General features: G+C 36.1%; 1 protein-coding gene across 1 annotated transcript; it reads right to left on the reverse strand.

Moving 5' to 3' along the window:
* Positions 1–11,673: 11,673 nt before the first annotated feature.
* LOC141704344 (uncharacterized) lies at positions 11,674–13,098 on the reverse strand. Its single transcript, XM_074507586.1, has 3 exons — positions 12,967–13,098; positions 12,386–12,896; positions 11,674–12,269 (listed from the first exon to the last, which is right to left on the reverse strand). Exons 1-3 carry the CDS (start codon positions 13,096–13,098, stop codon positions 11,674–11,676), a joined length of 1,239 nt encoding a protein of 412 aa, XP_074363687.1.

Genomic DNA, 13,098 nt, shown 5'->3' on the forward strand with positions numbered 1-13,098 from the left:
AAATTAAAAATTATTTAATTAGTCTTACATGCAAACGCATTCAATAAGGGGTAGCAGCAACATCCCGAGGAGACAACTACTGTTTCCGGTTGCAATCGATCCGACAATTAGTTAGCAATTTACTTTTTGTAGATAAAAAATAAAGATGATGGAGTAATTTCGTATTTATTATTTTTTTAATAAATTGTACTGCCTTTTAAATACATTAACTAGCTGTCAAGTAGAGGCTCGAGCTTCTTCTTTAGTTCGGCAAAGGCCGGTTGACAACTTGGATAGGTTATGTACGTAGTTAATATTTTATTCTTCTTATTGAAGTATAATTAATTTAAGTTCTGGAGCCTGATATCAATGAAGAATATATACGTCACAATTACAATTCAAGATTTTTTCTCATTTTTTTCCTTATATATCTTTTACTCAATTTCTCAATATGTTTTTTATATAGTACGTCAGGTTAATTTCTTCTAGTTACTGAATTTTTATTTTATCCAGGCTAAAACTTCTTCAATTTTCTTGCTGATTTGAGCCGATTTTCCACAAGCTTTTATTCCAACACCACCTTAACACCAAATTAGCACTAAAATAATGCTAATTCACCTGATTACCTGGATAATACCTGAAAATGCAAAAACACTATAAAACACATTAAAACACCAACAACTTAAGTACAAATAACCTATTTCAAAGTTTTACGAAGCATAATAAAGTGTCATAAATGCCACTCAACAATGCTTCAACAATGCTCCTCCAAGGGAGGATGTGCCCTCAATGGCTGAAATTTTGCCTTGTCCTGAGGTAGACGCTCGTCATTATGAGGACACGCCCTCCGAGGATGAAGATCCTTCTCGAGGTGGAAGTTCCTCTTAAAGAGGACGCGCCCTCGAAGGATGGAGACCTTATCGAGGAAGACGCTCCTCTTAGAGAGGACGCGCCCTGCAAGGATGAAGATCCTTCTCGAGGTGGAAGATACTTCCACTAAGAATCACACTAGGATACAAGTTTTTCCCCTCACTTTTGGTATCAAAGAATAAATACGATCTACAAAATTTGATCGAAAATAAATATGATTGATGTTAGTCAAATATAAGTCTTGACGAATATAATTTGACTAGTTATAAATATATAGGTCGGTCAAATCTATATATATAATAATAGCAAAGAAGTATGGAGAGACTCCAAAACATTTTAAACTATTTTTTTTTGAATTCTCATTTTTCTAAATTCTTAATTAAAATAATTTTATAGCATTTAATAGCATGAATATGATCATTAACTACACCTATTAAATTATATATTATAATTACTTAATTATATATATATAAAAGTTAGGTGAACATTTTTTAGTATTAATCTATACTATATTATAATAACCAGAATTGAGTATAATTTGGTTCAACAGTTATCCCCTATTTTTAGTTATTAAAATAATAAATAAATAGTGTTATATATATGTTAAACTACCAAATTGTTAAACTAGTAGATATAGTCTAATTATCCTACTAAGTTACAACCACAATCTATACTAATATTAATAAATAAATAGTGTTATAGATCCGCTAAAGTACTAAAATTTTAAACTACTAGACACAGTCTATTTATCCTACTAAAGTACGATCACAGATTATCCTATAATTTTAATTATAAATTTATAATTATTATATATTTATATAAATATTTTAAAATTATAATATGATAAGATAAATAAAAATAAAAAATTTAAATATTAACAGGAACCCGTGCATCGCACAGGATTTAAGCTAGTAAACATTAATAGGCGAGACGATCTTAACTTTCAATCAATATTTTATGATAGTTGTGGACGAATCATCATAAATTACGAAAATATTCATATTTTTCGGTTTACATCGATATTCTGCATACAAGTAATATCAGTTGATTTTAATTTTGCATAGGAATACATGACATTTGACCAACCCTATAAAATTTAACTAACCCCACACATTTCTCGACTGGTTAAAATTATAAAACTTTATACATTATTCATTTCAATATATTATATTTTAACCGAATAAATTAACATTTTAATCTAATATATTTTTAGACTAATACTAAACATTAATATTATGCGAGAGGGTCGGCTTTTAAAATGTTATTTAGTCATACTTAAAATTTACAGTTTTTGTTCAGAAAGATTATGTTCATACGATTACTGCTATTTTATGCATTTATTATTATATTCACGATTATTAAAATGTTTAATCTATACAAAAAATGCCCAAAATACCCGATATACTACCGTTGACAACCTAAAATATCTATTATTTGTTAGGCTTACCTTTTTACCCACTAGAGACGTTACACCATAGGGCGGATCCACATCTTCACTTAACATCGACTCCAAGATTTTACCTCTTCTTCCTACCTTGATTACTACCATATGAGAAGCATGCATATTGATAAATAAACGATGATTGGTGTTTGTAGTATTTATTTAACGACTTTTATTGATTGACGTATATTTATATAACATTCTGGAGAGCGGGGGAGAGAACAATCCGCAAATCCCCGATTACTACCCGCTTTGACGTATCAATTGGATACTCCTACTCCTCCTGAATATCCGCCTAATATTGCTTTTTCTATAAATGTATTAAGAATTTGTATACGGGGTGTTCTCTTTCATATATACCCAATACTTCTTTCCAGTTGACGTATATGCGGAATACTCTTAAAATTACTGCGTATCCCGATAATATTCCCTATTATATATGAACATAACGTATTTCGTGAAACTATTACTGTAACGACCACATTTTTTTATATTTTATTCAGCTACTCTAAGATTGTGATATACATTTTTTTTCTCTCGATCTTGTGAGAGCTTTAGTTTTCTCTCCAGACTAAATATCTTCAGATTCTTCAAATTTGTGAGAGCGTATGGCCCGGTACAAACCAATTGATGAATAATTGGCGAACCTGTCAATTGAAGAGGAGGAGAATGAAGACTTTGTTTTTGAGGAAGGTATTGAGGAGGATGTGAACAGATATAATAAATGTCTAATGGGTCGCTTTTTAACCGAGAAAAACATGAACACAAGAGCGATGAAGAAGGAGTTAGCGGATGTATGGAAGCCTACTATGAAAATTAGTACCAAATAGCTTGAACCATGCATATTTCTTTTCCAATTTTTTCACAAAGAAGACCTGTTATGGGTGGCTAATGATGGTCCCTGGTCTTCCGACAACGCAATGTTGTTGATTGATGTCATTCCACAGGGCGTAGATCCAGTGAACGTCCAACTTTTCTTCATGGATATTTGGATCCAAATATATGATTTGCCCACTGGTTTCATGGTCGAGGCAGTAGGGAGACATCTTGGTAATTTCTTTGGGGTTTTCCAGCTGTATGATGCAAAAAATAGATAAGCGATCATTATCCAGGTAATTAAATATTAATCTAGATGGTTAGTGGAATGTGATGTCATCAAACCATAAGGTTTTGACAAGTGGCAAAGAGGTGACATAAGCTTGATGATGTAAGCAGGGTTAGAAAGATATTTAGCAAGGATGAATGGTGGCCAAGTGTTTTAACCTTGGTTAAAGCAAGGTTAATATTAACCAAATAAATAAAACACCACACAATTAACCAAGCCAAGCTCGAAGCATTCTCTCCCCCATTACTATTCATCATCACTTCGATTTTTCAAGAAAAGCAAGGAGCAATTTTCAAAACTCAAGCTACACACCTTCAAAAATTATAAGGTTTGTTTCCTGAGCTTTCATAATTCATAACTTAGTTATGCTATAAGTTTGAAGTCAAGATTCCAAGATTTCTAAATCACAGGAAAAGCAGTGGATTTTCGCGGGGAGTTTCTAAATACAGAGGAGTTGCAAGGTACTGACAACAATTTCGAGTCACTATGGACCCAGACTTTTGATCTAGTTCTGATGATAACAATTTCGTTTAAATTAATAGTTTATACGATTTTCTTCGTTGTTTCCCCTGTGATTTTAATTAATTCGCATAATTATGTAGGCATCATCATAATGGAAGATGGGAAGCTCGGATAGGCAGAGTTTTCAAAAACAAGTATCTCTATCTGGGAACTTATGGTAAATTTATGTAGGCATCATTCATACGGGTCGGCTTTTAAAATATTATTTAGTCATACTTAAAATTTACAGTTTTTATTCAGAAAGATTATGTTCATATGATTACTGCTATTTTATGCATTTATTATTATATTCACGATTATTAAAATGTTTAATCTATACAAGAAATGCCCAAAATACCCGATATACTACCGTTGACAACCTAAAATATCTATTATTTGTTAGGCTTACCTTTTTACCCACTAGAGACGTTACACCATAGGGCGGATCCACATCTTCACTTAACATCTACTCCAAGATTTTACCTCTTCTTCCTACCTTGATTACTACCATATGAGAAGCATGCATATTGATAAACAAACGATGATTGGTGTTTGTAGTATTTATTTATCGACTTTTATTGATTGGCGTATATTTATATAACATTCTGGAGAGCGGGGGAGAGAACAATCCGCAAATCCCCGATTACTACCGGCTTTGACGTATCAATTGGATACTCCTACTCCTCCTGAATATCCGCCTAATATTGCTTTTTCTATAAATATATTAAGAATTTGTATACGGGGTGTTCTCTTTCATATATACCCAATACTTCTTTCCAATTGACGTATATGCGGAATACTCTTAAAATTACTGCGTATCCCGATAATATTCCCTATTATATATGAACATAACGTATTTCGTGAAACTATTACTGTAACGACCACATTTTTTTTATATTTTATTCAGCTTAATCTAAGATTATGATACACATTTTTTTTCTCTCCATCTTGTGAGAGCTTTAGTTTTCTCTCCAGACTAAATATCTTCAGATTCTTCAAATTTGTGAGAGCGTATGGCCCGGTACAAACCAATTGATGAATAATTGGCGAATCTGTCAATTGAAGAGGAGGAGAATGAAGACTTTGTTTTTGAGGAAGGTATTGAGGAGGATGTGAACATATATAATAAATGTCTAATGGGTCGCTTTTTAACCGAGAAAAACATGAACACAAGAGCGATGAAGAAGGAGTTAGCGGATGTATGGAAGCCTACTATGAAAATTAGTACCAAATAGCTTGAACCATGCATATTTCTTTTCCAATTTTTTCACAAAGAAGACCTGTTATGGGTGGCTAATGATGGTCCCTGGTCTTCCGACAACGCAATGTTGTTGATTGATGTCATTCCACACGGCGTAGATCCAGTGAACGTCCAACTTTTCTTCATGGATATTTGGATCCAAATATATGATTTGCCCACTGGTTTCATGGTCGAGGCAGTAGGGAGACATCTTGGTAATTTCTTTGGGGTTTTCCAGCTGTATGATGCAAAAAACAGATAAGCGATCATTATCCAGGTAATTAAATATTAATCTAGATGGTTAGTGGAATGTGATGTCATCAAACCATAAGGTTTTGACAAGTGGCAAAGAGGTGACATAAGCTTGATGATGTAAACAGGGTTAGAAAGATATTTAGCAAGGATGAATGGTGGCCAAGTGTTTTAACCTTGGTTAAAGCAAGGTTAATATTAACCAAATAAATAAAACACCACACAATTAACCAAGCCAAGCTCGAAGCATTCTCTCCCCCATTACTATTCATCATCACTTCGATTTTTCAAGAAAAGCAAGGAGCAATTTTCAAAACTCAAGCTACACACCTTCAAAAATTATAAGGTTTGTTTCCTGAGCTTTCATAATTCATAACTTAGTTATGCTATAAGTTTGAAGTCAAGATTCCAAGATTTCTAAATCACAGGAAAAGCAGTGGATTTTCGCGGGGAGTTTCTAAATACAGAGGAGTTGCAAGGTACTGACAACAATTTCGAGTCACTATGGACCCAGACTTTTGATCTAGTTCTGATGATAACAATTTTGTTTAAATTAATAGTTTATACAATTTTCTTCGTTATTTCCCCTGTGATTTTAATTAATTCGCATAATTATGTAGGCATCATCATAATGGAAGATGGGAAGCTCGGATAGGCAGAGTTTTCAAAAACAAGTATCTCTATCTGGGAACTTATGGTAAATTTATGTAGGCATCATTCATACGGGTCGGCTTTTAAAATATTATTTAGTCATACTTAAAATTTACAGTTTTTATTCAGAAAGATTATGTTCATATGATTACTGCTATTTTATGCATTTATTATTATATTCACGATTATTAAAATGTTTAATCTATACAAGAAATGCCCAAAATACCCGATATACTACCGTTGACAACCTAAAATATCTATTATTTGTTAGGCTTACCTTTTTACCCACTAGAGACGTTACACCATAGGGCGGATCCACATCTTCACTTAACATCTACTCCAAGATTTTACCTCTTCTTCCTACCTTGATTACTACCATATGAGAAGCATGCATATTGATAAACAAACGATGATTGGTGTTTATAGTATTTATTTATCGACTTTTATTGATTGATGTATATTTATATAACATTCTGGAGAGCGGGGGAGAGAACAATCCGCAAATCCCCGATTACTACCCGCTTTGACGTATCAATTGGATACTCCTACTCCTCCTGAATATCCGCCTAATATTGCTTTTTCTATAAATATATTAAGAATTTGTATACGGGGTGTTCTCTTTCATATATACCCAATACTTCTTTCCAATTGACGTATATGCGGAATACTCTTAAAATTACTGCGTATCCCGATAATATTCCCTATTATATATGAACATAACGTATTTCGTGAAACTATTATTGTAACGACCACATTTTTTTATATTTTATTCAGCTTAATCTAAGATTGTGATACATATTTTTTTTCTCTCCATCTTGTGAGAGCTTTAGTTTTCTCTCCAGACTAAATATCTTCAGATTCTTCAAATTTGTGAGAGCGTATGGCCCGGTACAAACCAATTGATGAATAATTGGCGAATCTGTCAATTGAAGAGGAGGAGAATGAAGACTTTGTTTTTGAGGAAGGTATTGAGGAGGATGTGAACAGATATAATAAATGTCTAATGGGTCCCTTTTTAACCGAGAAAAACATGAACACAAGAGCGATGAAGAAGGAGTTAGGGGATGTATGGAAGCCTACTATGAAAATTAGTACCAAATAGCTTGAACCATGCATATTTCTTTTCCAATTTTTTCACAAAGAAGACCTGTTATGGGTGGCTAATGATGGTCCCTGGTCTTCCGACAACGCAATGTTGTTGATTGATGTCATTCCACAGGGCGTAGATCCAGTGAACGTCCAACTTTTCTTCATGGATATTTGGATCCAAATATATGATTTGCCCACTGGTTTCATGGTCGAGGCAGTAGGGAGACATCTTGGTAATTTCTTTGGGGTTTTCCAGCTGTATGATGCAAAAAACAGATAAGCGATCATTATCCAGGTAATTAAATATTAATCTAGATGGTTAGTGGAATGTGATGTCATCAAACCATAAGGTTTTGACAAGTGGCAAAGAGGTGACATAAGCTTGATGATGTAAGCAGGGTTAGAAAGATATTTAGCAAGGATGAATGGTGGCCAAGTGTTTTAACCTTGGTTAAAACAACGTTAATATTAACCAAATAAATAAAACACCACATAATTAACCAAGCCAAGCCCGAAGCATTCTCTCCCCCATTACTATTCATCATCACTTCGATTTTTCAAGAAAAGCAAGGAGCAATTTTCAAAACTCAAGCTACACACCTTCAAAAATTATAAGGTTTGTTTCCTGAGCTTTCATAATTCATAACTTAGTTATGCTATAAGTTTGAAGTCAAGATTCCAAGATTTCTAAATCGCAGGAAAAACAGTGGATTTTTGTGGGGAGTTTCTAAATATAGAGGAGTTGCAAGGTACTGACAACAATTTCGAGTCACTATGGACCCAGACTTTTGATCTAGTTCTGATGATAACAATTTCATTTAAATTAATAATTTATACGATTTTCTTCGTTGTTTCCCCTGTGATTTTAATTAATTCGCATAATTATGTAGGCATCATCATAATGGAAGATGGGAAGCTCGGATAGGCAGAGTTTTCGAAAACAAGTATCTCTATCTGGGAACTTATGGTAAATTTACATATCTCTATGTGTGCAAAATTGCATAATAGATAACAGACAAAGTAATATAGATTTTTTTGAATGTTCTTGCAGCTACACAAGAGGAGGCAGCAGTGGCATACGATATGGCAGCAATCGAGTATCGCAGATTGAATGCAGTAACAAATTTTGACCTCAGTCGATATAGAAAATGGCTAAGACCTGACGGTAATAATTCTAGTTCCACAGCCATGAACAGTCTGCCAGACCTAAAAGTCAAAACTCCTAACACCTTACCTAGCCTAATTCACCATGATTAAGTCAAAAATAGTACACAGAAAACAGAATTCCTCCATCACCACCAACAACCAGCACAGCTATCAGTAGTTTGCGTCGCAGATAATAATCTGATGCCACTTAACACTCCTCCCCCGCCACCAGTCACCGCAACTTCAGCCCTCGGACTCTTGTTACAGTCATCAAAATTTAAAGAAATGATGGAAATGACTACAACAGCAGAGTACTATCTGATAATTAATTCATCTGATTCTTAACCTCCCAGAAGTTGCAACTTTCCTGACGATATCCAAACGTATTTCGGATCACAGGATTTAAGTAGCTATTATAGTCTTATACTTAAGATATATGAAACATAACAAGTTATGTGTCTAAAAACTTCTTCTGATATTCCAAATGAAATACTGATTACAAACTTAAAGAAAGAATTACAAAACGAATGCTAGAAAATAGGACAATATTCCCACGATATGAGAGACTAATTCCCACAATGTCTCTTCTGATAGAATTATTCAAATAAACCCTATAAACTTGCTAGACACCCAGACCAAGTCAATATAACAAAGGAGACACACGTAGCATGTCTAAAACTACTACCAACATTCTCCTCCGTAGTTTCAAACATGTTTTCCCAGAACCTTGATACCCAATAAATTTCTCAACCTCTCAAACCTTATTGCAAACACTGCCTTAGTTAACAAATCTGCCTTCTGATTTTCACTACTAACATGTTTGACAACCACTTCCCCTCGTCCAATGCATTCTTGAATGAAGTGATATCTAACATCAATATGTTTGCTCCTCCCGTGAAATACAGAATTCTTGGCTAAATCTATAGCCGATTTATTATCAATATAAATAACAAAAGGAAGCACTTGCTTACCAGTCAGTTCCTTCAGAACATTTCTCAGCCAAATGTCTTGGCACGCAGCAGTCATGACTGCCATGAACTCTGCTTCACACGATGATAAGGCGACACACCGTTGCTTCTGTGAGACCCAAGTGACCAGACATTCATTTAAATAAAATATCATAGCCCAGTCGGCTTTCTGTCTTCAATATGTCCTGCAAGGTCACTATCGGAATAACCTGTCAACACATTGTTACCTACATCCTTTGTATACATCAAACCATATTCCAGCATCTCCTTAATGTATCGCAAAATTCGTTTAGCAACATTCAAGTGGTGGACAGTTGGTCTTTCCATATATCGACTCACTAAGCCTACTGAAAAGGCTATATCGGATCTCGTATGTACCAAGTACCGCAGTCCTCCTACCACACTCTTGAACTCCGTTGCATCTACAGCCTTCCCACCTTCGTCCTTTGTGAAATGCTCCTTTGGATCCATTGGGAATTTTCAAGGATTACATTAAGACATTCTACCCCGTTCAAGCACCTTCTTTGCGTACCCGGTCTGCTTCAACTCTTTGAACCCTTCGCCCTGCTTCACTTCTATTCCCAAATAGTAATTCAATCCCCCCATATCGCTCATCTCAAATGTATTACCTATCTGCACCTTGAAATCCTTAATGATAAACAAATTAGTTCCCGTAATGAGTAGGTCATCCACGTATACACCAACAATTAGTGACTCTATTCCTTCTCGTTTAATGTAGACGGCATGTTCATAAGGGCATCTCACGAAACCAGTATCTTCAAGTGTCTTGTTGAGCTTCGAATACCAAGCTCGAGGAGCTTGCCTAAGCCCATATAGTGCCTTAAGTAACCTATAAACTCATTTTTCTTGCCCCATTTTTACGAATCCCTCCGGTTGAGTCACATATACCTCTTCATTAATTTCCCCGTTTAGAAAAGCCATCTTGACGTGAAGATGATGCACTTCCCATGAATTTTTTGCTGCTAATGCTAGAATTAATCAAACAGTTTCAAGGCGTGTACTTGGTGCAAACAGCTCATCAAAGTCAACTCCCCTTTCTTGCACGTATCCTTTTGCAACCAAGCGAGCCTTGTGCTTCACTATGTTTTCGTTGGCATCCTTTTCAGTTTGAATATCCACTTCAATCCAACTTCTTTCTTTCCTGGTGGTAGGTTAGTGAGTTTCTAAGTTCCGTTTTTATCAATTGAATCCATTTCAGTTTGCATAGCCATTCTCCAAACATTGTCTTTCACAGCATGAGCGTATGAATTTGGTTCATCCACTCCCATCAAAAGGAGCTCATCCTCAATCTCCACTTCCTCAGTCTCTTGGTAAATGTCTGCGAGTGGTCTGAATCTTTTTGGAGTTGCACTGTCATCATATGCATCCTTGTTTAGACCCGAGCCGAAGTGTTGTGACACTGGTGTGTGTGCTTCAGATTCTTCTGTAGTGTTACCCTGTTCTTGTCTGGAATTTTCAACTTCAACAATTTCAGCTATAGGCACGTTCGGCACATCAAATAAATATGTGTTGCTTGTTTCTGACTCCCCCTGATCATTCCGATCCCAGGCCTTATGTCTTCAAAAATGATATCATGGCTCACATATAATTTATTTTCTTGAGGATCAAATAGATGGTAGGCTTTAGTCCAAGGTTCTTTGCCTAGGTTAATCACTTCCAAGCTTCTGTCATCAAGTTTTTTAAGTCTATCACCTGACACTTTCATGTGAACAACACATCCAAATATTCGGATATGTCCAATGTCAGGTTTGAACATCGTCCATGCCTCATAGGGTGTTTGCTCAGATAAGGCTCTTGTGGGCAGCCTATTGAGAACATAAACTGCATGCCTAATTGCCTCAGCCCACATTGTAGATGGCATCTTCATTTGTTTTAAGTAGCTTCTTCCCATTTCGACCACTACTGTTCGATTTCTCCTTTCGACCACGCCATTTTGTTGAGGTGTGTATGGTGCTGTAAAATGTCTAGCAATTCCTTGCTCCTCGCAATAAGAAGTAAATTCCTTTAACAGGAATTCCCCTCCACTGTCAGTTGTAAAGGTTCCAATTCCCTCTCTTTTCTCCTTTTCAACCTTAACTTCAACTTTTTTGAAAGCATCAAAGGCATCGCTCTTATTCTTGAGTATATACACCCACATAATGCAGGTGTAATCATCCACCAATAAAAAAATATACCGATTTCCGGAGAGAGTTGTGGGTGTAATAGGACCACACAAGTCTCCATGAACTAGTTCTAACGCATGATTTGCCTTAAAATTTAACTGAGCAGGAAAGGATTTTCTTACTTGTTTAGCCATTAAACACCTGCTGTAAATTTTCTTCGGTTCTGCAATAGCAGGCATCCCTTTCACCATTTTTTTCTTCGACATCAACTCCATAGAGTGGAAGTTTACATGCCCAAGATGCGAGTGTCAGAGCCAGGAGATTTCCTCAGATTTTGTAAGCAGATAAACACTGTCCCATGGTTCTATGACAATTTTGTAGAGTCTGTTACTTGATCTCGTTACCTTCATCAGCAATTTCCTTTGATTATCATATACTCGAAGTAAGTCACCACTGATCACAACTTTATTTCCCCTCTCAGATAATTGGCCAAGGCTGATGATATTATTTTGTAAGGTCGGGATGTAGTAGAAGTCCTGTAGTGTTCTTTCTTCTCCGTTCTTACACTTGAGCTTTATTGATCCTTTTCCCTCAATTTTAATCGTTGATCCGTCATAAAACCTTACATTTCCACCAACACTTTTGTTTAAGACACTGAACTTTGACTCATCACCCGTCATGTGGTTGCTCGCACCATTGTCTAAGTACCAGGCACTTGATTCAGCCACCTTTCCATAACCTGCATATAGTAGTTCTGTTGTTGCTTCTCCTTTGTTCAAAAGAACCAAATTCTTCTCCCTTCCTTCGAATTTTGCAAACAGCAGAGCTGGCTCATCATCCTCAATAGCTGCAATATTAACCTCTGGTTTCAATTCCCTTCCTCGACGAGGTCTTCTGCACTCTGCTGCATAATGTCCCAATATGCCGGAATTGAAACATCTTACTTGGCTTTTATCTCGATTTTTAGCCATAGAATGGATTAATGGATTTGGGCTCGTCCCTTATGTACTGAATTTCTACCTGAGGCTCCTTGATTTAACCTTTTCAGCCACTCTTCTCGTGTGAGTAACAGTTTTTCGCCTTCGTTGTCTCTCTTTCGCCATTCCTCCCCTGTCAACATTAACTGTGCGTCATTGGTAGTGACAGTTCCCCTCAGCCTTTCTTCGTGAGCCTTCAGTGCCCCAATTGCTTCTTCAAGAGACATGGTTTCCAGATTTCCAAATTGTTCTAACGTGGAAGCAATTTGGAGGAACTTGGATGGGACGACACACAATAGCTTCTTTACCACGTACGACTCAGCCACAGGCTCTCCTATTGCTCGTATATTTGATACGATGCCATTGATTTTCATGTAAAAATCATCTATCTGATCAGCATCCTTCATGGTTAAGGATTCGAATTCGGCTTTCAGCGTCTGAACCTTCGCCTGTTTAACTTTGTCTGCTCCTTGACTCATGGTTTTGATCGCCTCCCAGGCATCTTTGGCTATTTTCTTCTCAGCAATTGACAACAGGTATTCTTCAGGGATACCCTGATAAATCATAGCCAGTGCAATCTTATATGTCTTACTGTCGATGACTCCTTTGGGGTCGTTGCTTTACAGCCTCCCACACTCCATATGCCTTCATGTAGATACTCATCTTCATCGACCATGCCGAATAGTTCCTTTTTGTCAGAGTCGGGTAACTAAGGCCAAGAGACCCTTTGAACTTATCCATCCCAGTCTTTGACAT

Source organism: Apium graveolens, chromosome 2 (assembly GCF_009905375.1).
Source record: "Apium graveolens cultivar Ventura chromosome 2, ASM990537v1, whole genome shotgun sequence".
Lineage (NCBI taxonomy): Eukaryota > Viridiplantae > Streptophyta > Magnoliopsida > Apiales > Apiaceae > Apium > Apium graveolens.

What these genes read in the sequence shown, in the direction of transcription:
- LOC141704344 (XM_074507586.1), bottom strand. Translation starts at nt 13,098, where the DNA reads ATGTCAAAGACTGGGATGGATAAGTTCAAAGGGTCTCTTGGCCTTAGT. An exon ending in CATATGGAGTGTGGGAGGCT is followed by an intron (nt 12,897 to 12,966) that starts GTAAAGCAACGA and finishes ATGATTTATCAG; the next exon opens with GGTATCCCTGAAGAATACCT. An exon ending in GTTAAATCAAGGAGCCTCAG is followed by an intron (nt 12,270 to 12,385) that starts GTAGAAATTCAG and finishes GACATTATGCAG; the next exon opens with CAGAGTGCAGAAGACCTCGT.